The sequence below is a fragment of the Centroberyx gerrardi genome, chromosome 8, assembly GCF_048128805.1.
Source record: "Centroberyx gerrardi isolate f3 chromosome 8, fCenGer3.hap1.cur.20231027, whole genome shotgun sequence".
In the NCBI taxonomy this organism is placed as follows: Eukaryota; Metazoa; Chordata; class Actinopteri; order Beryciformes; family Berycidae; genus Centroberyx; species Centroberyx gerrardi.
Genome location: NC_136004.1, coordinates 11,558,884 through 11,584,982, shown reverse-complemented (window position 1 = coordinate 11,584,982; position 26,099 = coordinate 11,558,884). Strand labels below are relative to the sequence as shown.

At 44.9% G+C, this 26,099-nt stretch overlaps 3 protein-coding genes across 3 annotated transcripts; all 3 read right to left on the bottom strand.

The window, feature by feature from the left end:
- Positions 1 to 703: 703 nt before the first annotated feature.
- disp3 (dispatched RND transporter family member 3) lies at positions 704 to 12,338 on the bottom strand. Its single transcript, XM_071924644.2, is given in 22 exon segments — positions 704 to 1,060; positions 1,265 to 1,437; positions 1,628 to 1,741; positions 1,837 to 1,996; positions 2,098 to 2,243; positions 2,324 to 2,450; positions 2,540 to 2,727; positions 3,188 to 3,318; positions 3,425 to 3,594; positions 3,741 to 3,877; positions 3,967 to 4,119; positions 4,211 to 4,372; positions 4,734 to 4,898; positions 5,022 to 5,149; positions 5,237 to 5,373; positions 5,549 to 5,709; positions 5,821 to 5,955; positions 6,112 to 6,248; positions 6,344 to 6,563; positions 6,661 to 7,659; positions 11,972 to 12,074; positions 12,297 to 12,338. Coding segments are annotated over 20 exon segments (4,092 nt in total). The 5' UTR covers positions 7,652 to 7,659; positions 11,972 to 12,074; positions 12,297 to 12,338.
- A 1,200-nt stretch (positions 12,339 to 13,538) lies between these two features.
- On the bottom strand, positions 13,539 to 21,647 carry LOC139930413 (dynamin-1-like protein). Its single transcript, XM_071923585.2, has 17 exons — positions 21,524 to 21,647; positions 20,797 to 20,920; positions 20,336 to 20,477; positions 19,671 to 19,717; positions 19,485 to 19,556; positions 19,291 to 19,377; positions 18,944 to 19,106; positions 18,272 to 18,392; positions 17,749 to 18,087; positions 17,189 to 17,309; positions 16,910 to 17,065; positions 16,716 to 16,805; positions 16,504 to 16,602; positions 16,012 to 16,125; positions 15,814 to 15,923; positions 15,528 to 15,687; positions 13,539 to 15,395 (listed from the first exon to the last, which is right to left on the bottom strand). The coding sequence occupies exons 2-17, from the start codon at positions 20,896 to 20,898 to the stop codon at positions 15,339 to 15,341; spliced, it is 1,980 nt and encodes a 659-aa protein (XP_071779686.1). The 5' UTR covers positions 20,899 to 20,920; positions 21,524 to 21,647; the 3' UTR covers positions 13,539 to 15,338.
- A 357-nt stretch (positions 21,648 to 22,004) lies between these two features.
- On the bottom strand, positions 22,005 to 25,252 carry ubl4a (ubiquitin like 4A). Its single transcript, XM_071924224.2, has 4 exons — positions 25,076 to 25,252; positions 23,380 to 23,485; positions 23,052 to 23,257; positions 22,005 to 22,648 (listed from the first exon to the last, which is right to left on the bottom strand). The coding sequence occupies exons 1-4, from the start codon at positions 25,121 to 25,123 to the stop codon at positions 22,541 to 22,543; spliced, it is 468 nt and encodes a 155-aa protein (XP_071780325.1). The 5' UTR covers positions 25,124 to 25,252; the 3' UTR covers positions 22,005 to 22,540.
- Positions 25,253 to 26,099: the final 847 nt, after the last annotated feature.

The window sequence follows — 26,099 nt, the reverse complement described above, 5'->3', positions numbered from 1 at the left end:
CAGGTTTTACTCCAGCCACAATCTATCTCACAGATGTGGCTGAAATATCACATCCAATGTAAAATGAAGAAAACACCAGAGGAAATGAACACTGTGACCTATCATATGGTCATGAATGAATCATATGTCAACCAGCAACACTAATCTTTATGAACGTCAGAGTGCAGTAATCTGCTGGAGTTTCCGCCAATGTTCACAAACAGCAGGTCACAGAACAGTCAGTAACTCTTAAAAACCCAATAACGTACACTGACGAAAACTGTGACTCAGCCAGTATTTCTCAATAATTACTCAATGCATGTCATCTCCGCCTCCAGGCTGAAGGCGATATCTGACAAAAAAAATGCTGTACCTCAACTGACTCATCATCTCAACTCAAAAAGGCAATTCTCTACTATGAATCACACAGTCATTTACACTATATTTTAGAAGAGATACCCAAAGGGTGAGGATTTTTTCAATACTTAGACTCCACTGATCAATACTAGTTAAAAAATGTATTATGTGATAGATATGGCATTACAACCTAAGAACAGTTTGTAATTATAGAATAGACTGTGTGACATCTCTGTGCTGTAAAGTACAAGATCCCATATTCCACCCGAACATGGCAGAAAATGCAGCGCTTGCAGTTGGTGCCTTTTAGTTTTGCTTACCGAGGTAATACATGGCCTGACATCGGTGTTTGATTGACAGCTGTGTCTTACATGCTGGTCGTGCGCCAGGCTAATGCACCCAGCTGTCCTCCCACCCAGTACAGGGCGGCGCCCAGGGCCGCTGCGGCCGCCACCGCCAGGCTGGCCCTCAGCACGGCGCCGGGGGGCCTGGTGAAGCCGGCGGGGGCCGCGCACGCCAACATGGCCACGGTCACAGTCAGGGTGAACAAAATGGAGACGGCCGTGTTGATGGCCACTATCTGGCCGAACTTGGCGAAAGGCACAATGACGCAGAAGAAGAGCGGCACCGTGGAGATCACCGTGGTGACGGCGCTGGACACTATGGCAACGCCCACATGGTTGACTGCCTCCAGGGTCCGCCTCTGCCTCTTGGCTGGAGGCTCCTGAGGACGAAACACAGACAGATTAATGGAACGAGCCTCTCCTCTTTATTCACGGGCCTCCGGGGCAATTCTTTCTCTATTAAATACAGAAACTGAGTTGTCAGGACGGGCTTATGTAAACAGCAAAGGCGCTGAGGAGGTTTTTCAAATTGCTCGCGGTTATTGCTTAACGAGTTACCAGCAAACAAACTTGCATTCCCATACCAAGCTGTGACCCGGCGTAGAGGCCAGGGTCTCCCCAGCCAGCAGGTATCCCTCCACCAGGTGCAGACAGTAATCCACTGAAGATCCCACCAGGATGGACAGGGAGATCGCCTCCACCGCTCCCATCTCCCAGCCCAGCCAGTACATGACGGCCACCACCAGACAGATCACTCCTGCCGAGGCCCGACAGCTCACAGTTAACCTCACATGATCCCAGCCCAGCCCTGGAGCACATCTTCAATAGCTTTTCACCTACTCATTTGACTTCAGAAATTCCCTGCACGTAACCTAAATAAGTACATATACGATTCTAGACTGCTCGCTTGCTAACCCGAGCGTGCGGCTTAATCACTGGTCTCCTACCTAGAATGGTTAGGAGTATTGGCAGCAGCAGAAGTGGATGAGCGGTAAACACAGACACAGCTGCCACACAGATGGCAAGAGACAGCAGCAGACTCCATAGGGCGCTCTCCACACCTATATGCACACCAAAGAGGAATACATTCTCATTTTCTTTATATGCAGCACATCAAAAAAACATCATTTTGACATCCTTGCCGCATTTCACTTGCCTATGATTTCCATGAAGATCTGCTTCCAGTGCTCACAGGTCTGGAAGCCTCGTTGCAGAGCAGAAGTCTGAGGGAGAGCGGCAAGTTGCTCCTGGATGAAGTTCTCCCACTGGAGGAAGTCTGAGTGCGTCTGAAAGGAGGATTTCCCCTTGTACGTGGTCTTGGGAATGGAGAGACGGAGCGTTACGAATGGCACTGACTGCTGAAAGGTGCGGATCTGTGATGCATGGAGATGAAAAGCTGAAGGATAAAGTGGCTTACAGACTCAAAGGCCATGGACAGCCAGCGAACCTTGCCTCCGTGCATTCCCACCGCTCCGTGAGAGAGCTGCCCCGGGAGGAGGTTGGGCTCGGGGAGAGAGTGGCACTCAGGATGGAGCAGAGGCAGAATAGAAGACAGCTTATTGCCTGAGGGGATTAGAAGAAAGTTAGGCACACATCTGATGATCCAAGGGTTTTTTACATGATGAAATGTGTGTGGGTGTTACCTGAAGGCAGGCACTGGGCTCCTCCTGGCTTCACAAGTTGTGTATTTGCACTAATGACTTTGCAGATTTTGCAAAGATGCCCCATCTCCTGGAAAATATCAAAGTCTGGATCCAATATGACGCTGCCCTTTGGAGAGAATTACATGTGTTAATACCACGAGAATGTCATTTGAAAATCTGCATTATTTCTGCATTATTCAGGCAGGTGACCCTCACCATATCTCCAATAACGTGATTGTCGGTGCGTTGGGTTCGGTTGACCCCCAGGATTCCGAACACTACGAAAACCATCGCCCCAGTGTCGACCAGAGGACGCACGGCCGGCTGGCCACACACTCCGCCGCTGCATGGGTTGAAGCCAAAGGTTTTGGACGGATGTTTCGCTTTGGCAGCCGACGTGGGATCTTTGAAAAGGGATACACAAAGAAAAATTTTGCACAGTGCAAAACAACATCTATCTTAACAAGTGATAGTAATCTATTAGTGAAGTCTTAAAATCTTATTTTTCTTAAGGCAAGTGGAAAAATCTGCCAATGGGGTCAGACAGTGTTTCTAATGAAATAAATTTTCCCAGTGCCAGTGGAGTGAGATGCCTTATTCTGCCTTGTTTCAAGATGCTGACGCTTGTTTCCAGAAAATTCCTGAAACAAGTGAAACTGCATTGGAAACAAGTGGAATTATCTCCTATTTTTCACACAAGAAAAATACGCATTTTTTCAGGACTGAATATGAGAATAAACGAGTTGTGAAGATGGCCATTTTTGCAGAGCGGCACATACTTGAAGCCAAAACTGAGCATGCCATCTGTTCGCTAACTTTATGTTAATGATGCTTCCTGACACCGTGACACTCTTCCTGGCTTACCACTGGGGAGAGGAGTGTAAAAGCTTCCCTGTGTGGCTCCGTCAGGCCCGGAGCTGAAGCCGCAGCCAGGCGGCTTGGCGCACACCCGGCTGGGATGAGGTCTCAGCCGGTGCTGGGCGAAGTACAGTCTCCTAAGAGGTGAAGGCAGAACTTCAATCACAGCTTGTCCACTAAAACAACATGACAGTCGTAACTAACTTGGGCTCCGCTTTCATGATTTCTCATTTATGCGTTCACCTGCTGCGCTGCTGCTGAGACGACGCCACATAGAAGGAAAACTCTGGCGTCCAACCATGGTGGGGGTCACATGCGGCGGAGGTGATCATCCAGCTGGGGTGTGGGCGGTACACATGGGAAACACACACTGTCATTCGGGTGGTGTAATTGCTGCGGGGTTGATTATAAGCCTATTCAGACAAAACGAGATTAGTTTTAAAGTGGTTAGATTGTTTTACTGGCACATTTCACAGTAAGGAGCCATGAGATATCACAGTTGGGAGTGATATGATCTTATTATATCATGAGCAAGTTGATTATCTGATTGTTTCCTAACCTGAAACGATGACACCTCTTCATTTGCCGGGCCGAACAGTTTCCATGGTGAGGGAGCGCTGGCATTAAGGGAGAAGCGGTAAAGGGTGGTAGAGGCTCCTAGTTCCAACTTTGAGATGTATACCGTCAGCAAAGGGCCTAAAATAAATTTTAAAAAACAGCGGTATGTGCAATATTCCAAAGTAATGTCCTCAAATGTTAGCAAATGTATCTGTGGAATATTTTACCTGTTGTGTTGGAGACAGAATTGGGTTTGGCTGGGCTCTGAGGAGGAGTGGAGGTCGTCGCGCTCTGGGTATGCTGATGTGTGGAAAACCGAAATGCTGATGAGGTGGTGTGAGCAGGACTGTACAAAGAGTGGGGCTTCTCCATGAACACACCTGCAGGACACAGCACGCATTTCAGACATTAGTTTGTTTTTGGGGCTGAGGCTGACTGGAGAGCGGCTTTCCGTCCCTGACATGGCCTCACCGGAGCACATGGGGCAGGAGATGCCTTGGCCGCTGAGGTTGCTTCTCAGCGCCAGCAGCGTCTGGAGGTTGGTGTCCGGGCGGAAAAGCAGCGGGGCATGGGTGGCTGGCCTCAGGAGACAGCAGCATCCAGCAGATAACAGCAGAACCAGAAGGTAGACACCTGGGGAAGGAGAGAGACAGTGATAAACAATGGCAAAGAGGAGGGTCTGATGGAGGAGATAGAGCGGTTGAGGGGCAGATGAGGAGCGAGTAAGGACAGATCAATTACAATCACTCTTGAAAAGGGTGTATGAATACTTCATGAGACATGCTTGCTCTACCTCTGACAGACTGAATCCCCTCAGGGTGGATAGAGACTATTTATTTAAGCGGCAAGTTGCCATCATAATCAAATATTTTTAGATCAGGGGGCAGGGAGAGTCTGAGAAAAACAAATAGTAGAATTTCCACCTCAATCCCTAAATCTGTGTGGGACTTGCTTGGGCATAATTGGGCTTAAAAGGGTCAAAATCCACCTTTACCTAGAACAGCTTTGCGTCTCTCCACAGCTGGCTCGGCCACAAAGTGCTTCAGGGCCCACTGGAGATTGGTGCTCACCACACCCACATGCTGCTGCCCTGGAGGGGAGAGAGGTGTCTCCACAGACAGGGACAGAATGGCTGCATCGCCGTCTGTGTCACAGGAGCCTGGGCGAGACAAAGAGAGGGGCTTAGCGGTGCCTGGACAGCAACATTTTATAGCCTGCACGCCTTCCCTTTCCCATTCTGCCCCCATCATCCATTCAACACCGGGGGAGATAACGATCTCACCTGGCTCCATCTCCACTGACAAAAGTGCCACATCATCATCCTCATCTGACAAAGGACTGTGGCTCGCTGACAGGCCGGCAAATGACTTCCACCTTCAGAGGGAGGAGGCAGGTTAGGGAGAGAGACAGCTGAAGGAATCACATCTTGCCCGTGGTGTCGCCCAGTATGCACGAACAACATCTGACACAAAAGGAAAGGAAATAATGCCTCACCACTTCAACCAGGCATATCCGCGGGCCGCTACACACCGAGTCCAGACGCACAGGGCAGCCGGCATTAGGATGGAAACCCAAAGCCAGCAGCAGCTGACAATGAGGGCCATGAATAGGCCGAAGTCATGCACGGCTGGGATCTAAGTGTCAGGTAAAAGAAGCAAAGAGTAAAGGACCTTGAAACATTTAATTTGTGCTTATCGCATGAAAATGGCTGTCTGCTGAGAGAGGCGTTTCTATTCATCCATAGCAGGAGTGTAATTTATACTTCATCTCCAAATCCTATTAACTGTTGCATTTCTCCGCTGTGATTACCTGAGAGAAGGTGTTAGCGGCATAAGCAGCTGCAGTGGTGAAGGAGGTGAGGAAAGTAGCTCGGCCAGCTGTTTTAATGGTGTAGATCATACGCTGCTCAGGGTGAAGCAGATGAGACGCCTGTCTGAAGGTGCTGATGAAGACAAATACATCATCCACACCTGGGCATAGGTGAGAGAATGACAGAGTTGTCGCCCTGCATATTATGGTAAACATTATGTAAAGGGTTAGGGTTAGGGTTAAGACAAAGACCGTGTATAATGTTCCCTTACCGATACCAATAATAACAAAGGCGGCCACTCCATTGAGAATGCCCAGGTACCTCACGCCAAAGACAACATGGTATAAGAAAAGAGCCATCAAGCAGCTCAGTCCAATGCTAGCCAGCCCAAAGAAAGTCAGAAACACTGCAGACACAAAAACACAAACAGGGAGTATATCAACATACACATAAGCTACCAAATAGTATCCAACAGATTGACACTGGTAGTTCAGAAATTGAAATATGTGCATTTTGAACTAATACAAGGGAAATTGCACATAGGGGAAGGGTCATACTGTACCAGAAAAGGAGGTGAGGACATAGACCAGCACCGTGATGCAGGATCCACTGATGACAGCCAGCATCATGTCATTGTGGAAGGTATGTCTCACCTCATCATCAAACAGCTCTGTTCCCCCATACAGCACCTTCACCTGGCTGGAGCGAGGGAAGTGGACAAACGGGAATATTAAATTCCAATTGTATGCAACAATGCGTATCAAGTTAAAGAATATGACAACAAATGAACAAACCTGGTAGACTGCTTGGCCAGGATGTTGGCATACTGGACCACAAAGTTTTTGAAGCGGTTTCTCTGCTCCTCAGCTCGGTCCTGGAGGGAGTAGTAGGATGGGAGAGGAGCGCCGAAGTGGATCTCGCTGCGCAAGAGAGAGGAGGAGAGACGCTCAGGGGACAGACTCTCATCCACGTACCAGTAGAACTGTGGGTGGGTGATGGCCAGACTCAGAGAACCTGGGAACGCAAACAAGGAAAATCAGCCAAAATCAGGCAGAAGTCTTACTGGAGACTCCTGTCGGGGAAAAGGACAACACAAAACTTGCGGACTCACCGTGAATGTCGGCCAGGTCAGGGCCCATGCCGTCATAGTAGATTTTCCCTCCTCGCTCACTGGGGAAGAGGTAAGACAGGACAGAGCTGGGAGGGGAGCAGTAGGACGGCCCCAGTGGTAGATCCCTCAACACCTCCAGAGGCTTCCAGCAGAACTGATGGAACTGTGGGTGCTGCATGAGCAGACGCTCTACGTGGTGGATGGTTTGCAGACGCTCCGGAGTGAAGATGTTGCGATCGCCCTCCCCCTGAGCAACGAACACCAGCTCAATCCTCCACAGAGCCTGGCTCTGCAAGTAGGAGTAACTCGGAGCAAACCTGCGCCTCCTAATGAGCGACAAAGTGCCATTTCCATCCCCTGATCTCTCCTCTTCCCTCTTTTCTCTGTGATCTCTTGAGTTCTCGGGCCTTCCCATTTCCTCCTGAATCAAATCCGGCACTGTCCTTTTATCTCTGCCCACTGCAACTCCTCTCTTCTGATCATCTGCTCTTTGTAAAGGGCTGTTTCGAGGAGAGGTAGAATTCATACCCTCATTATCTGTCCTTTTGAATACTTCATCTCCCAGCCTCTCCAGCAGAAGATCCCGCAGGGTTGTGGACTCGCTGTCATCCAAGTCACGCCGACGTCTGTCCCAGGACCCTAGCTGGGTCTTTATGGCGATGGTGAGGGCATCAAACCGCTCTGCAGAGAAGTGACTGTGAACCTCAAAGGCACTGTAGGAGAGGTCTATGTCCAGCGGAGGGCAGTAGAGGAACATGTAGGCGGACAGGGCGCATGGTAGCAGGACACCTATCCCTAAAACCACTCCACTGGCCCAGGGCTGCGTGTATACACACCCCACTGCCCGCCACACCCCACACACTCCGACGTCCCCAGAGAAACAGCTTCCTCGTGCTGTGTGTGTTACCGCATCCTCCTCCTCCTGGTCCTCTTCCTCATCCTCCCCTCCCCAGCTCGTCTGAAACAGCAGCGGCTCATCCTCCAAGTCCATAGCGGCACCTGTCACAGAGACATGCACTTGATCATCACTCACTGAAAGCGATACCCTTGCTCTCCTTGGGCAGGGGAACACCGGCACAAAATAGATGCACGAACTAGCTGCAGCTGACACATCTGCCAGAATGAAGGGCCAGGTAACTTCCAAAGTGGCAGTCAGCAAGCAAGGGCATGACTATTAAGTATGTCCTCAAACAGCCGCCGACAAAAGGTCTTCCACTCTCGGCTCAAAGGAGTCAAGGGGAAAATTGAGGAGGGTGGACCTTTTCTCAAGGGCTTATAACAGAGAATGGCTGGCTGAGTCCTGTTTTAAGATGCTGATCACAAAGGCTTGGGGGGTAAGACAGGATAAAAGCTGTGATTTAATTCTCCCCTCTGTCAGCGTGTGTAAACCATTACCGCCCAAAGAGTGCCTGCTGGTGGCTTTCAACACATGAGCAGTCAACTTAGCTTTGTCTGATCTGCAGCAAATTAAATCATCTCACTTGTCTAATTACTGACAAGAGCAAAGATGAGTGGGACATTAGAAGGACATAGTGGAATAACAGAGGTTTTATCTCTTATGATAGGCAGCCTTTGACTAATAGTGTCAAGCAATAGTTGCCACCCTTTTTTCGCTCCTCTGCACACAGAATACTGCAGACAGTTTGCATTCAAGTGGCAGTAAGCTTGCTAACTGCGGCAAGTCATCTATTCTCTTTAGAACAGAGCTAAGGTCAGCCAGGTAAGGCGGTGAATGTTGAATATGTGCAGAAGAGGGCTGTGCTCAGCTCTATGGGTGGAGAGAAAATAATATTATAAAACAGAATTTACAAATTATACTGTTTAATCAATATTTGTGGAAAAAGTCCCTCAAAGCTAGAACACAGAGTACCAAGGGTCTTAAGAGACAAAATGAAGAGGAGGCTTTGTTAATTAATAGAATTTTTGTTTGTGCTTTTACATCTGAATAAACTTTATTTCATTGTAATGTGCCCATGTCTGCATAAAACCAGCTCGGCTGCGGTCACTGTGTCCACAAAGTCCGTCTCCAATTCACTGTTAATGAAGCAGCTCATGGATTTGTCTCTTGGTCACATCATTAAGAGAGTCTTAGCGCTTTAATTTCTCACTTTAAGTGACAGTTTTTTTATGTTCTCAAATCTAGACTGAAAAGCCCAAGACCAAAGGACATGTTCTGTCTTAGGATGGATTTTCCCTATTATTACAGTGATAAGCAAACCCATCAAGTGGAAAGCCAAGAGCTCCATGGCGCCTTATATCCTGCAGAAATAGGCCTATATTGAGCCACATTTTAATCTGCATGACACTCCATTTATTCGTTGCCATGCCATTCCACAGGACAGACAAGGACACCAATACGTCTTTTAATAGGAGAGCAGTGGACCAACATCTGCCCACACAGTGTGAACGTGAACCTCCTGCTCCTTCAGAGGACAAATTCATTAGCAGCATTGGGAAGGTTACTTTCAAAATGTGAACTGGTGCAGATTACTGATTACCACCATAAAACTATATAACACAGTTATAGTGAATGGAATATGCAATCTCAATAAAATCATCTGATTACCTTCAGTTACTTACAAATTAAAATAACTATTTGTTCCAAATTACTGAGTGTAATTTGAATGTAGTGTTATTATCATCTACAACCATTATGCACAATTATTTTAACATGTGCAACATCATGTTAGTTTCTATAATCACACAATATGAGTGCCTTGTTCCCTTTGAATAATATGTTTCTGAGGCAACAAACAAGTCATGACCGATTTTTCAAAAATATCTGCAATGTAGTAATTGCTGTATTTTTACAATAACTGGAATGGAATACAGTTTCCAGTGTTTGGTAATTAGATCACTGTAATCCTATTACATTTAATCTCTCACTCCCCAACCTTTTCCATTAGGAGGTATTCGTGAAGAGAAGGGGGGGAGAGGGATGCAGAGTAGCATAGAGATATAAAGAGAAAGTGTGGAGGTAAAGGAGTAGAAGGGAGGAGAGAAAAAGTCTGAGGAAAGACTGAAGACTCACACACCTCAGCAGTCACCCATCAAACAAATGACCACCGTCGCAACATCTGTGACAGACATGATGCTTTGTGCTGTTTAATATTCATGGGAAAATCTAAATGAGAGGACTATCTGCATATCTCCATAACTCCCATACTGTGTCACTTTCAACATCAGAATAAGCTGATCGGCAGTGAGGAGACATCAAGAATGCCTGACACTTGGAGACGCTCATCAAAGACTGATATGCAGACTCAGTGCCATTAAGGCAGCGCTGTGTATTTCACGTTAATGATGTGTTGCCTACCGAGTACCTTGCCACAGACGGCACTGAGGTACGGTGGAGCCTTTGAAAGATCACTTCTGCGATGCATCTCGAAGTAATCTCTCTCTGACAGGCCTCAGGGACATAATCCTTTTGTCTCTTGTTGATGAATCTGAGGCCTCCTCACAGCCAAGAACATCGCACATAATGTACATTAATTATGAGCGGCGCACAACTGCAAAGAAATGCATGCAGTGCAGAGCTTGGTATGACTAATGTGTTTACAAGCTGCCAAAATTGTTCAACATTGCCATTTCTCCCCAATGATTACGGGTAGAGAGTCAATTTAAAACAGAGAGCAGGTGCGGATTAAAAATAGAGTGTAATTTGGCAGAGTCTTGCTGTATTTATGGGCATAAAAGGCGTCTCCCACATGGTTCAGGCGGCATGACTTTGTCGTTCTTAAAAGTGAGCCAGTGTTCCTCTGACTGTGATCTAGCTTTAGACTCAAACTGGACCGCCATACAGAGAGCAAATGTACTGAGCAGCCTGAAAGGAATCATCAAAGCAACATTTATTTGACGGGGTTGAGGTTTCCACATTTTCAATGAAATATTAATTGCTCGAAAGAGAAAATTTCCTTTGCAGCTGTGCATTGGATAACCTTGCCTGCCCTCGCTTAAGACACTTTGTGCCCAGGTGTTTTTTTAACCGGTGCAGCCAAGAAGGGCGTGATGGACCTGCCAGCTTGTTAGAAACACAGCAGTTGTGTTTGATGGACAGTGCTGTGTTGCACTGAACTGTTTGGGTTGCCTCGTCTGTTGTGTTCAGTGAGTTGTAAATAAAAAAGGAGGCTGAACCATGAGCTCCGGTTTTCAATATAGTGCCGATTCATGTTTTATTTGCTTTTGAAAGGACCCTATGTTCCCGGAGCTTATATGTATTCCACAAATAAAAAGGTGGGTAAGCTGAGTGTAGGTGGTTTACCCTCCACTACAGCCCTGAGCCCCTGTGTTGTGTTGTGTGCTACGCCGAGTGTCAGTCCCCTGTGTAGGTGAGATGGGCGCTCTAAGCATTCCCAGCATGCCGTGAGCCTGAACCCTTCACCTATCAACATCTCTCTCAACGTCTCTCTCTCATCCCTCCTCTCGCTCTCCATCTCTCTCCCGTCTTATTTTCCCCGTCTCTCTCGCTGCCTCTCTCTGTGTTTGTACGTGTGTCTACAAAAGGTGGGAGATTTGTAACCTTCATTACTGACAAAAAGCTAAAAATAGCCCCCCCCTCCCTCTGTTTATCTCCCCTCCATCTCATCCAATATGGATATCACATGCTGTCTCCTGCCCCACACATTCAGCCTGGTGTAAACTCACACAGCGTACCACCTCGTTTAAAGGGGCATTAATTTCAGCCCCAGTGCTCCATGAATATATTGCTTATGCATGAGCACTCAGCAGTAAGTCCATAGGGGACGGAGCCTCCATTCTTTACGCACAGTGACTGGAATCGGAGGTTCATGGTTCAAGTTAAACTCTCATGATCCATTTGCGCCTAATGACAGTGTTTATTTTGTTATTGTTGAGGCACGCATGCCCACAGTGAAGAAAGCACAAAGCTCTTTACACCGTGTGCGAAGGATCCCGAGGATGTACCGAGCAATTTCTCTTACTCTACGTGACAAAATGGAATAAATAAGCCTCACACCACATTGAAGGTAGTTTCTTCCTAGTGGCATAAAATGAAATCCAAAAACAGACACACACACACATTAAAATCCTAATTCCTAAAACTTATCTGCTTAAGAGTTACTCTGAGGCACAATGCTTGCACTCCAAGCTGCCTGCAAGCAAATACTATGAGCTTTTATTGATTTGTTAAACCGCCGCTTGACTTTCTTTTTCAATTTGGGGATAATTGCATGGTTAATTGCTTTTAATGATTAATCCATTCATCAATAAATCATCCAATAATAAATGTATTAAATGAATTTAATGAGCATGCTACTCGAGCATCTTCATACAACAGTGAGAAGAGTCTTACCTGAGGCTGATGAGACGAGAATTACAGGTGGAGCGTTCAGGCCTAGTGGGTCCACTCCTGATGAGGTGAACTTGTACTCTGCAATTTCATCTCTCCCATGATCCTGGTGTGAATGAAATTCATTTACGGCTTTATTGTCATATTTAATAACTCATCAAGGGTGAGACACCAAGGGAACCCTCATAAAGAAAATGACACACAAAGAAATCTCCCTTTCCCCCCCACTGTAGAGGAATCCTCTAATCTCAGCAGTTAATAATGTGTTGTTTTCCTCTCCTTTTATGCTCTCTGGTCCTTCTCCCTCGCTCCCTCCCTCCTCTCTTACCCGGTTGTCCAGGCGACAGAGTCAGTGAGAGTCAGTTCTTTCACTCCCCCAGAAGCTCCTCTCTCCCATGGCTTTGTTCAGCCTGCTCTCCTGACTGGCTCACCAGATGAAGGCTGATGGGGAGGGAGGCAGAGCCCAAAGCCCTCCGGACACCACCGCTGGAGGGACAGAGAGCCAACAGCGATTTTAGAAATGACTCAAAGTGTGGGCTGCATTGGTTCTGCCTTCATTCAGCTCATTATATGTGACCAACATGAAGCAGTATGTCGTGAGACTGCAGCTGTGCCCCCCCCTCCCCTCCTATCAGTTGGTATGTTCTAGTCTAGTCTCAGTTGGGAGGGGGGATTGTTATAAGAGGGTGATCAGAATAACTGGCTACAGTAGGAGACAAAGTGCAGGCAATTCAAAATAATCACCTGAAATAGGAGTTTATTAGGTTATGCTTCTTTTTCATTTTCAAGCACTGTGCTCTCATACCAAATCAAATGAAGCCATTCAATCTGCCACTCACTGGGTTGTCACTGTGGATTTTGATTTTTGTGAAATCTGAGTCAAGCAGAGAAATTAAATGATTTAGTGGGGTTTGTAAATATATCATGGTTATGACTTCTTGTCATGTCTATTTTGTGGCAGTAATGGTTTCACTTGGAGCGCATCTCCAGTTTTGCTCATACAAAGCATGTTCAGATGAGTAGACTCCTCACTCACACTCATCTAACATTAATGACTACCCTTCTACTGTTATTGCCCTCCACTTACATACTGCTTCACATCCTACTCATCCATCACATGGATCTCAATCTTTATTCAAGTTTATGCAGGATTCCCTCAGCACATTCACATGAAAAAATAATAATCCATCACCTGAATGGGAGCGCTTAAAACAAGTCTGGTGTTTACATTCTCTCTAGCTCTCTCCACACTACTTGGTGCAGTGATCGAGTCAAACAAAGAAAATGGGGTTTTGGAGACTGTGGTGCTCGTGTCACTGCGAGTCAATTCGTCTTGGCACCCTGCAGGACACTTTGTCTTCATCCTGTTGGGGTGTCTGCGACAGACTCATCTGACTAACAGACTTTTTCAGTCCCTTGGGATCAATAAAGGGAAACAGAGTGAGTTTAATCACATCCACTGCTATGGCTCTATGGGACAAGGTGAATGATCAAACAGATCTTATCATAATTGATCAACTGTTGTAGTTACTGTATCTTGTCAATAACACCCACAAGGCCAAAGACAGTGTCCTTTGTTAGGGTTTAATGAGTCCCTCCAATCCCAACAGACTTCATTCAGTAAACATGTATCACAAATATTGGCAGGCAAGAACTTCCAGGCAGTTGACAAAGACGTGAATAACATAATTACATTTAAATAATACAAAATATACACAACTAGCAGCCATTCATCCATACGTCCACTCATGCATACTGTACACACACATGCATACACACACAGAGCCTTCAGAAAGACAGACTGTACGTTGTGCTCGCTCCCTGGTCATATAGAAGTCAGAGTTACTGGTGGATGGTCCCATTAAGGCATGTCTTTCTGTCCAAACCTCATCCTTTGGAGAGCTATTTGTTCTCCAATAATTTGTGCTGTGAGAAATTCACATACTATAGCTACAGCACTCGGGGAAGGTATCGGCTTTAACATCTTAAGTAATGAATAGATGGAACAAAGGTAAATAATTTGTCACACATTAATATTACACAATTCAATGACTACAGGCGCGCAAGCAAATGGCTTTAGCTTACTGAAGATGTAACAAGATGATAATTCATATGGGGAATTGGGGATCAAAATCAACGACAGCATATTAGGAAATGCAACACAGTGCATGCAGGGGTTCAGCCGGGTACTGTTTCTCTCTCAGTCCTGGGGCAGTCGTGTCTCCGCGGTTGGAGAGGGTCGATGCTGGGGAACGAGCTTCTGCCTCTGCCTCAGATATAGTGCAGATGTAGTGGGGGAAGGTCGCAAGTGGAAAGCAGTGAGTAATTGGTTCGAGGAAATAAGCGACAGCTACAGAGCAGTATAGTCTCACCAGCCGGATCCACACGTCATACTTATAACTCTGCGGCCAGTGCCTGAGAATGCTGAACTAACCTTTTGTGCAAAGGCTGACATCTCCTGACAAAGTTATTGACCTATATGTCATATTTGTTTCAACGTTGTGTACTAAATACTCAGCTGTCCAACTCCATGTAGGAGTCTGCTAGAAGTTTCAGAGGGAACTCTGTGTTGTGGGTGTTTGGTTACCTCGTTTATGGCTACACAGAAATCTGTAGACAGTGCAACAGTGTACAAATGGAAAGATATGTAAACGTGAAACCTGAAAATAAACCTGATGTTGATTAGCAATGTGGAGCAGGAAAGACAATCCACGCTCCCCCTGTGTTGCCTGCAAATTTCCACGATCATTCTTCAGTGTTATACCGCAGTCAGTATTGATTGAGTTGAATTTTCATCACAATCTCTAGTCAGGCAGAGAGTTGTTCCAACATAGGAGATTAAAATGTAATGCTAACTAAAACATTTACCCTAAAATAGTTTTAGCACCTGCTATATGGGCTCTGAAGAAGCCCAATCAATGGAAAATGGAGCCGTACGAGCACAGTTTGTGTCATGATAGTCGATTCATTCACAAAACACCCTCCAGAACAATTTAAATACTCCACATTATAAGTTACATTTACAGCAACAATCTTAAGACCCAACAAACATTTTGTAAAAAAAAAAAAAAAATGCAGATAGATTTTGTTCACGCCGGTCTCTTTCACATTTCAGCCAACAATAAAATGTGCCCTGCCTGAGTGTGTTGTTGGTCTCCATCACTATACAGTATTCACAGTGAGACACAAGGGCCTCAGTGTCCTGGTCAGGGCACCAGCTGACAGGAAAAATAGGATCTAGATGTGTTATGGTCATTGGTCCATGAGAGAACAGTGGTACTGCCATACACACATTCTCAGCTGTAAACTCACATACACCCTCATACTCTCAAAAACGTCCTATGCGAAGGGAAAGGTTCATTTCCTCTGGCTACCACAGATGTGTCTCCCGGATCTCAGAGATGATGTTATTGGCTTTTTGAAGTGCCTGAGAAAGGAAGAAAGAAATAAGAGAGGAAAGGAAAGTACTGGCTGTGAGATGGGAAATAAAAAGAGAAAGAACTTGCTTTTCTTGATGCTCAGGAGCCATTCAGCGAACAAAAGCATCAGCCATTTTTACCTCAAGCATCTGGGCGACCTCCGTCCGCTGCTGTGCCGTGTCCTGTGACTCAATGAGCAGCTCCTGCAGCAGTGGCTGTTTGTAAAGCTGACCCACCAGCTCGCTCTGCAGACGCTCCTTCACAAAGTTCACGAGGAAGTGCATCACTGTCTTGGGCACACTGCAGACACAGCCCCGAGACAAAGTTAGAAAATCAGCATCAATAACATCAACTGCGCTCAACACACAAAAAAACAAAACGCGGGGAGAAAATACCCCCAGGTGCCCTGGACTTGTTCCATCTGACCTGTCTTGGATGATTTTGCGGACAATAAGGAAGTAGCACTTGATGAGACGCTGGATGACCTCGCAATCCCTCTGCTCCCTCGTACTCAGCTTGCGGGATACGGGCACTGCCTGGCAAAGAGGGCAGAAGTAAAATGTCAGTAGCCTGCAATGGATTCACTACTAAGTGCTCCGTTCCACTGTTAATCCCACTACTCACTGTGTCAAGAAGGTTAATGGCCTGGCCTTTGCTGGGGCTGCCAAAGACTGCTGGGCCCTTCTCCTCTGCAGCCTTGTCGTTCTTCCAGCGCTTCCCTCCATCAAGAGCCTCCGCCTGACAGGGAGGAGACCGAGGAAGTCAGAGGGTCAACGCAATTTTGGTTGAACCTGGAATTCTACTGAGCTCTTTGAAAGGGACTGCAACACTGGGGTGTGGAGCGTAATGGTTAGACGTCCCCTGTTTAGCCTGTCAGCATATACAGTACTGTGCAAAAGTCTTAGGCACCCTAAATTCTTTATATACATTTTGTCTTAGATGTTTATTTATTTGTTTTCTGCATTAGTGTGTCAGTAGATCTTTATAGTAAATGTTTTTACATTAATTTCATTATTTTTGAAAGCATCTTTGCTTTACAGAATTTTTTTTTTCCTTGTGGCTGAGACTTTTGCACAGTACTGTATGATAAATCTGTTGTAAGGGAGAAATAGCTACCTGTTGACTGTTGACAGATGCCGAGACCTGCGCTGCATCCGTGAAGTCTGGATGCTTTGTGTTGATGTAAGCAAGCTCTATTGCTACCAAATTGTGGACCTGAAAAAAGGAGCAGCGTATAGATGCAAAAAAAGCACATCAGACCATTAACAGCACTTGGACCTTGGTAGATAATGAGAATTTAAGATCATCTCTGCTAAGCTGTACATTACCATTTCATTAGTAATCGGCAAGCGCTTCCTCAGTAATCCAGTCACTACCTCCACAATGGAATCGTGCAGTTTAGGGAAACGCAGAAGCTCCTTGCAAACAAAAACACATACATTTCTTAACACGGTGCATTGTTAATGAATCCAATCCTATGAAATCAATGATGTGTAATATGCTTCAACATCGTCTATCCAACCTGCGTGCTATAGGAGGAGCAGTGCTGGATGATCCTCTGCAGCTCCTCGTGGACGAGCTCTACACAGCGCAGACTGGGCTCCTCCAGCCGCTTGATCTGCCGCTTCACCAGCAACTCAAAAGACACCTCGGGCACAAAGAGGGCTGGCCGCGGACCCTGCAGGGCAAAACACGCACACACACACACCAGCTCTATTCTTCACCTGCTGTTCTCTTTCAAAAAGGAGAGAACTAGACTAGAATCTATACGAAACAAATTACAGACAGAAGAGACGCTTACTGTGGCGTTGCGGATGGCAGTGAGGATGTCGAGCTCAGTCAATCCACCCAGGGGGTCGATGGACTGCAGAGTGCGGCCAAAGGTCTCATGGAATATGTAACAGATCCGAGCCCCACCACAGCTGTGGAAGAGTCGAATTTAATTGTGACACCGACACCATTTCTCAGTGAAATGCAGTGTGTCAGCAATGTTAATAACACCAAAATTAAATGCAGCCAACCAAAAAAGGTCAATATTTGCTCTCCACATATTTACATGAATTAATAGCCTAGCGGTATGAGAGCTGTGGAAATGAAGGTGCCGAGCGAGGAGATGCCGATACATTAACAATTCAATTTACAATTACATTACCCAAAGGACATTACCCTCATGACATATACACCAACGTAGGTAAAATGCTGCGAGTTCTGCCGCGATAAATAAGTTAGACATAGTGAAAATCTCAGGAAATGCTGGAATATGAGAGGCAGTTGATTAAAACATGAAACAAGGTCTGTTATCATAATAAAAGCATTTGCAGCTCAGTGAAGCCTCCATCACTGTAGAGGGGTCAGACTCACAGCTCTGAGGTCTGGATGTGCCTGGCCGTTCCCTCTATGGTGTTGCAGTAATCGCTGGCAAACTTGGTGACAATCTGCAGCAGGGTGGCGCTGTGGTCCTCTACTGGCTGGCCGTAGCTGTTGAGCCGAGCCTGGTACTGGGCACTCAGCACGGTCACACGGGTCTTCAGGTCTGGCAGGCAGTCCCGGATGTGGTGCATGAGCAGCCTGCTGAGAGTTTTGGCCAGATAGCGTGAGCCGCAGCGGGAAGCCAGCGAGGGGTAATGGCGCTGCAGGAAGGCCTGCTCGTCCTGCATCGAGTTCTCCAGGCTCTTCTGGGTGTTGATGTCATGTTGGCTCCTAGTAAGATCACCCGTAGTGGGAGAGAGAGAGAGAGTAATGCAAGACCACCCAGTAGCACAACCAGTGTAATCGTGAGATCAGTGTAATCAGGATATCAAAAACGCCACTTTGTACACTGTATTGTGAAGTTAAAAACACTGCAGGGCAAAAATTTACGTTACGGTTTACGATTGTTACAAACCTGTTAACCACCCCGATAATCCCAAGCCTGACTGGGATGACTCGACCCAGAAGGACCTCCAGAGCATCGGTCCCTGCATCCATCAGGTCCAGCTTACTGACCACCAGCAGTGTTCGGCGACCTGAGAGAGACATAGACACAGCATGTGACAATCAAAACAATTTATTTTTTTTAAAGGAGAGAAAGCAGTCCACTCCACTTAGTATTTCTTCCTTTATTGAGACAGACAGAAGGAAAACTTAAAGGGGGACGTAATGGTAGAGATACAGGAAACAAGTCTCTGGTGGGACAGGGTCAAGGTACATGTGGGTTCAGAGACAGGAATCTATAGGAAAACTACTTGCCACCACAGGCATTTTTATTGCCAACTTGCCAGACATGTATTGTCAGGCAAATGCTCTTTAATTATCAATCATTCTTCACAGTGTACCATGACAGGGACATTCATTTTGTCAGCAATTTTGTTAACCGTCAGCATGCAGGTGACAAGCAAGACTGGCCGGCTAAATTGCCTAAAATTAGGTGCCTGTATATCATAGCCTTCATGCATATAATCAAATTATTTCTAATGCATTTCTATTTACAACATGTTATGCGATTAGCAGTGATAAAGAGGAAACAAAATTAAATTAAATGAGAAGGGAAGAAGAGTCAGTGTACAAAATGGCCTACCATCTGGATCAACCTCGCGAGCCAATTTGAGAGCATCAGAGGTGGCCAAGTCAGAGTTGGCAGGGGACACTGCAAGGATGAGGGAGTTTGGATTGGAGATGAAGGACAGGATCATCTCTTGCACTTGAGCTTCTATGTCTTCTGGCTGGTCCCCAACGGGAACCTGGGGCAACAACAAAGCGCAACCGCTGTAAGCACAGCAGCAATGCAGCACTGCTACGAACCTGCGATGATTACAGACATCTAATCAATACTAATCAAGTTAAACTGTTGCTATCTAATTTTAAACAGTGTAGTTGTTTTTAAATATGAAACAATCAACAACCTTGCCGGGTGGCTGAGCTTACCTTGGTGATTCCAGGTAAATCAACAAGTGTAAGATTTAGGACTTTAGGGGAGAAAATCTTCAAATAGATGGGTTCAGGAGTGATTCCCTGCAGGGCATTAAAAGAGATGGAACAAATATAAATCATGAATTCAGAGGAAAAAAGAACTCAACTTCTGGCATCATCTAGTCTACATCAATGCTCTTTCTCCTCACCTTGTTGTCGCCTGAACTGCGTTCAGTCTCTGCTTCAATTTCCTTACGAATTTCGACAAAATCTGTAAAGGTCTTTCAAAAAAGGTGAGAGGCTGATCAACCAAGAGCATCACATAATACAGGACACAGACAGTAAGGCACATCACTTGAATTCCTCAGATAAAAGTAAAAAAAAAAAAAAAGTACCTGGTTCTTGCAGTGAAGGAATGTACCCCATTCTTCAGCCTTGATACCTGAACAAACAGAGGAGTGAATGAAAATCATTTCACAAAGATGCCTTCAAACTATAAAATAGCAGAAAAATAGGGGTTGGGGGAGAAATACTCTGAACTGAAAAGAACATTTTTCTGTACAAATTAAGAATGGACTTGGATCATGCTAGACAGTAGTGAAGACCAAAATGACCATTTGTGAGCTCTGACAAAGGGACTTTAACAAGAGATGACTAGACAAAGACAAGTCCATGCACATTAACTATACAGAGACCTGGGTAGCTGTTTTGGGCGTTTTGTTTTACCCCATTTCCTGAAAAATGCAATGAAGAGGAAGAAAGACTGCATGTTAGAAAAGAGAGACAAGGGCTCTATGAAGACTAGCTGGCAGTTTAAACAGTGAGTGAATTTGCCATGCACAAATGCTCAAGAGTGATGCTCACTGTTCACACATTAACTACTGCAAGCAGGCTCGAGCTGGACAGAAATAACTGACCTACTAGGACCTACAGTCCTAGTTTGGTTTGTGTATATACTGCATATCTTAATCACAATTTGTATCAAAGCTTGAGAAATGTTTACAACATTTAAAACAACATCTCTCATAATAGCAATAAATAGCGATAAATATTTAAGTACCATTCTCCATCTGCTTTCTCTCCTGCATAGAGGCCACATTAATAAGCTGCAACACCAGGGGTCGTCTTGTAACTATTCCTGATCCCCGAGGCAAGAAATCCCGTCCAACCAGGCTCTCCAGCACTGAGCTCTTTCCACTGCTCTATTAGGGCAGATAATAAGAGCAAATCAGGACAATGTTTTGGCAGGACTAATACATCCATCTGCAAAGCGGATCATATCAGTGCTATTTTTCATGTGGATAACAGACACGTTTTGCAGCATATATTGACAGTATATAAAACATGATTTTCAAAAGCTGCTACGACTTTGAAAATCAAGGATCACCATTTTCTTTTGTTTTGTCATTGGAGACCTTGCAATTGTGGCTCCTGAAGTTTAGGTATGGGTTAAGGTGATGGTTAGGTTTATAATAAACGTTTTAGGTAATAATTCCTCTGTGTATTTCCTGTCTCACCAACCTGGGATCCAACCACCACTATCTGGGGGAGCTGTATGACGTCTGCACCCACTGTCAGGAAGACCTCCTGCAGCCGGTTGATGATGGGGATTAGAGTCTCCATCCTTCGTCTAAAGCTGGGCACACTTCATAAGGTGGCAAGAGAGAATAAAAATGAAAAGAATATAAAAGAGATAGAGTAGTTTGAACTGTATGCACAGTAAAGTAACTTTATAGTCTCTCCGAGTAAAGAACAAGAAAACAGTATGTACAAATGCCCCTGGGAAAAAGCAAGTTGGCTATATTCTAAACACTACGCTGAGAAAGCAATATCTGTTGAATCCGTCTGACTGTAGCCTGTCTGTATAAACTGTAGCTCTTTCCCTGCGAGGATAGCACTGCTTTGCCAATGGGGTTAACTCAGTGGTCCTGATGAGAGGGAGTAACGCCCAGGGCCAGACAGGGGTCGAACCAAGCCAGTGTATTGCATCCCACTAAATCATAAAACCAAAAGTAGGACCACATGTTAAAAATCGGTTAGTTATCAAATATAGCACTTACCTAGCGTCTACACGGTAGCTAATGATGTGCTTAACGTTACACCACAGGCCAAGAAGCTCGGTAATAACATTAGCTAATGTTAGCTAGCTAAAGCTAACTGTAGAAGTAGGGAGTGAATGGAGATGTGCTAGCTATTTGCTAATGCTAGCTTAGCTGACTGGCCAACCGAAGCTCCCTTCCGAGCTTACCCGTGGACACTGAATTTCCCTCCTTATCCAACGAGTCTATCCTTCATACTTTGCAGGAAAAAAAAACTAGTTACAAATATATCCCATTTCCCCAAAATTGTATCCAGTTTCAGCAGCAAAGAACCATTACCGCCAGTTGTTGGTGGTATCATTGAAACGAAGGCGGTACTTGCAACCTTCTCTATCAATGTGATTGGCCATAAAATATGAATCATGGCCATTCCCTTCTGCTGATTGGTTGAAACGTAAAACGATGGCTCAATTTAGTCCCGCCCTGCAAAGTCCCTCCACACCCTGCATCTAATCTCATTTTCCATCAGTCTACACTGTTGTACTTTTTACAATGCACTTCCCTTTAAAAGCAAACATAAAATTGTAGAGGATACAACCATTCTCAATCAAACTTCTTCACATCACAAACATCACTTTTGAATAGTACACAACAATGATGTAGGAAACAAGTAATTCTTTTTTTTTGGTTTGTTTTAATGCTTGTATATAAACACAGTATTTACAAATCATACAATGATCACAAGTTAGTTATCAGATAAAACAGGCATTACCTTCTCACAGATGGTTAACAGAAAACACTCAGTCATCATCCAACACAGACATTACTAATAAATATCCTCCAGTAGAAGTTAGTATCCCCTGGGAGTTTTAGCAGCCAGAGATCATGTGAAACCAACAGCCAAAATGGATTCCTTTGTATTCGAATGTTGTCTGATCAAGTCTCGTGTCATCGCTTTAACATCAATGACCGGACCAAACCAAAGAGGCCAAGTTTTCTCATCCAAGCGCTTTGGTCCTGGATAAGAAAGCCCTATTGCTGAGATAATCAAAAGTCAGTTTTATCCATGTACACTCAGCCACTGATTAGGCACACACCTGGGGCTCTCTGCAAGAAAATTTATACTGCATTTTCCATGCCTTACTCTCTAAACACTGTATGCATCTCCAAGCACCGAGCACCTCTCCGACGACAATCACAAGAAGCAACATCCCCCCGGCAGGTTCTCAGTCCATGTATGAGGTGTCCATGCCTTCGCTGTCTGGGTGAAGCAGTCTTCCAGCTAGGCGCTCAATGTCGTCAAGGCTGAGTTGTCGAAGTGAACGTTCGTAATCCTTGAGGAAGAGTGAGCAATTATCCATTATTGATTTGAAAAGTGTGGGCATGCAGCAGGTTAAAAGGACATTCTATTAAATCTGTTTTATTGTTACTATATGTACTGGGAGATAACTGAAATGTATTGCTCTATTTTTAATGAGGCAACCAAGGAAGGCTGGTCCATAGAGGATAGAAAGAATGACCCTCCCCATGTTTTGAACATTTTCCTTAAGAAGTAGTTTGTTTAATCATAATAATAGTTTCTGAGTCACCAGCCTCCTTTAGTAGCAACATATCAAGAGTTTAATTTAAGCAATTCCGAAACTGTAGATATTCAGATATCAAATAGGATGAGCACAAAGTAGATTTCTTCGATCTCTCATTACAATGCCTGGCAGCCAGCGTGCTGCATTCAAATACCTTGATGAGCTGCTCATGGACTTTGGCTGCATCTGCAGGACTGAAGTGTTTAGCGAGGACAGCGGACAGCGTCTGCCACACTCCTCCTTGTGAGCTGGTGCTGCTGCCAGCCGTCCCTGCAGCTCCGGTCCGCTCCCCCGCTGGACGGACTACTAGATTCAGCTTGGCCTCTGGCCCAATGGAGTAATCACTCAGTCTGTGTTCATCTGAGAGTAGAAATATAACATGCATCAGTCTAAATATAACACTTGAATAATGTATTAAATCAATTAACGGCTCAAACGATGACATTTCAACACAATTTCAACTGTTCTGTTGGCAAATCCACCTGCAAGCGCTTTCCCTTTGTAGAGCAACCGCTGCTGGTTTGCTGGTATGTTGAGACGTTCTGACACGAGTTCCTTCACTGTGGAAACCTTTTCATCTTCAGTCACCTGGAAAATCAGCAACATGAAATGCATTCACGCTACATGATCAAAACCCATTTAGCAAGCATTCAAGATGTCTGTTTAGCTCAACAACATTCAAAATGCAGTAAAATAATGAAAGCAGTGAAAGCAATATATTGGTGTTGGTGAGTTTTGTGCAATACCAACAGAGGGTATTTTCAATAATGGAAAAACTACAACTAAACTGGCACAAGCTGAAGACTCTTGTGCGTGTTGTAGGTGCACTTCTGAACTGTACTGAAGTCAATGGGTGTTAATGTGTCGAAACTGAAAACAGAAAACCGTATAGGTTAAAGTAAGGAGGTAAATGATGAGATGAGGAGTAAAAAAACAAAAAAAACAGCTGTGTGATGCTTAAAAGAGCATTTGCTTGTGTGTTTAAAAAAGGAAAATTGTGGTGTGTGTGGTACTTTCCTTCAGAGAACAGAGCTTGCTGAAAGAGTTTATTCATAGCCCATCACATGGTCTTGATCACTTACACAGTATAAGAGGTGTCAGCCAGAGGCAGTTGTCTCATCACTACTGTTAAATACAACAATTGGTGCAGTTTCAGAAATACTCTCCCAGCACATGTCAAATAGTTTACATGATCTGTCATTTTGATCTCCCGCTGTACTGGGAATCAATATTACGTTTTTTTTTTTTTTTTATTCAAGGAGATACAAAAACTCCACACTTGTGAGCGTGCTGATTCTATTAAAAACCCAACCTGCTACATTCTCACATCTGCACGGGGTGTTCTTCCCCGAGATTCACACTTATCGAGATGTGACACATGCACAGAGATGTGCTGAGAGAGAGAGAGTTTCAAAGGCCACATCAATGTTCTTAAGGCGCAAGTCAGGAATGTTAGTCTCCTGGATACAAGCAGAAAGATTTACCTCAAGTAAGAAGAGTAAAAGGAGAGAAAAGACCTTGATGGCTCATTGTAACACTCTAAAGCTCACATGGTGAAGTGTAACACTGCATAACTCACTGTCCCTCACTACAATGAAGCACATGCCAAAGGACCCTATCCTCACATACTATGCTGATAAGGTCCATATGCTTCTTTGAACACCTGTGGGTATTTCTAGACATATATGACCTAGCCTAGGGAACATATACAAGCTGATGAGAGTACAAGAGCGGGGTAATCATCATACTGCTTGCCTAATATAAGAGCTTTTCCCCAGATACTCTCACTTTGATGCATTAATCTAAAGACAACACAATGAGCTGACTTCCTCTTCCTTCAAGTACCTCAAAATGCAACTTAAACAGATCACTTCCACACATTAACGGTACTGTAAAAGGGTTGGAGGAGAGTAGGAGAAAGTCTCCTGCCTTGCTCAAGGGTATAAAGAGTAACTGAAAAGATGTGACGTTAACACAGCACCACTTGAGTTACAAAGTATCGCGTTCGACAATCTTAATTGTTTAGGCTCAGGTATAAAATATGAGGTTCCTCACAAAAAGCTAGCTCAACTTGTGACAAAGCCATCCTTATCGGCTGATCGGCTAACGTTAGTTAGCTGGCCTCCAACGACTAGCGAACTAAGCTAACCGGCTAACAACTAGCTTGGCGGCGCTTACCTGTACACTGCACTCTTTTCCTTGAAGCGGTTTCACAGTGAGAATCATCTTGATGTTTCCCTAAACACAACACAACTACACCTCGGTACGTTCAAAGGCTGACCAATAAACCAAACCAAGCACTTTATTGCCTCAGAACAGCCACAGGGCTTCTCTTGTCAGCGGTCCATCTTCTTCTACAGCTTCTACGTGCTTCTCCTGCTGCTGCAGCGCCACCCACAGGCTGGAGTGCGTTACAACGGCTGAAGTCTATTGTAATTTACGTTGCCTTCTAGTACTGTCGGGAAAATGAAACTACTTCTTGAGAGCGCATTAAAGAACAATTTGATTTGAGTTTTTGCTCATTATCTTTTACATTTTCCAGTCCTTTAATGTTAATTTCCACATTTCTTACATGTATGTGCCACGATTAAAGACATTTTTAAATCAGTTTTGCCATACCTCTCATTCAATTGCAAACAACATAGAAAACATATTCGGAGACTTCGAATTCGGTCGGTAAAGGTAATCCATCACCGTGAACGAGAAGCCGCCAATCGCGTTTTGCAAAGTTGCTACAGAACACTAATATCAGGCTATAAACTTTACTTTTACGTTCCAAGGAGGTTCTAAGAACACCGCGAGAGCCGAGACGAGACAGGAGGGGGGCATCTTAGTTCCCCTTTCTCTGATTCCGCGGAAATCAGAGAAGCATGGAATCTGTGTCAACAAATTATGGCATAGGAAGAAACAACTTTTAACAAAAAAACACTGTATGCATCTCCAAGCACCGAAACACCGAAAAAAAATGTACAAAAGTTGTTGTAGGCCTATATTATCAGATGAAGAGCACTGCGCTGGAAATGTCATGCGTCAGTGTTAATAAATGTATCGTTAACTGCACGGAAACAATAGTTTACGAGGAGCACATGAATGCAGCAAAATTCGCTCATGGGAAACGGCAACAAAATAATTCGGTAGTAACCTGTCGGGTAAAGAAATACATTGTTGAGCCCGGTGTAGTCTCCCTATTTTAGCGTTTTGT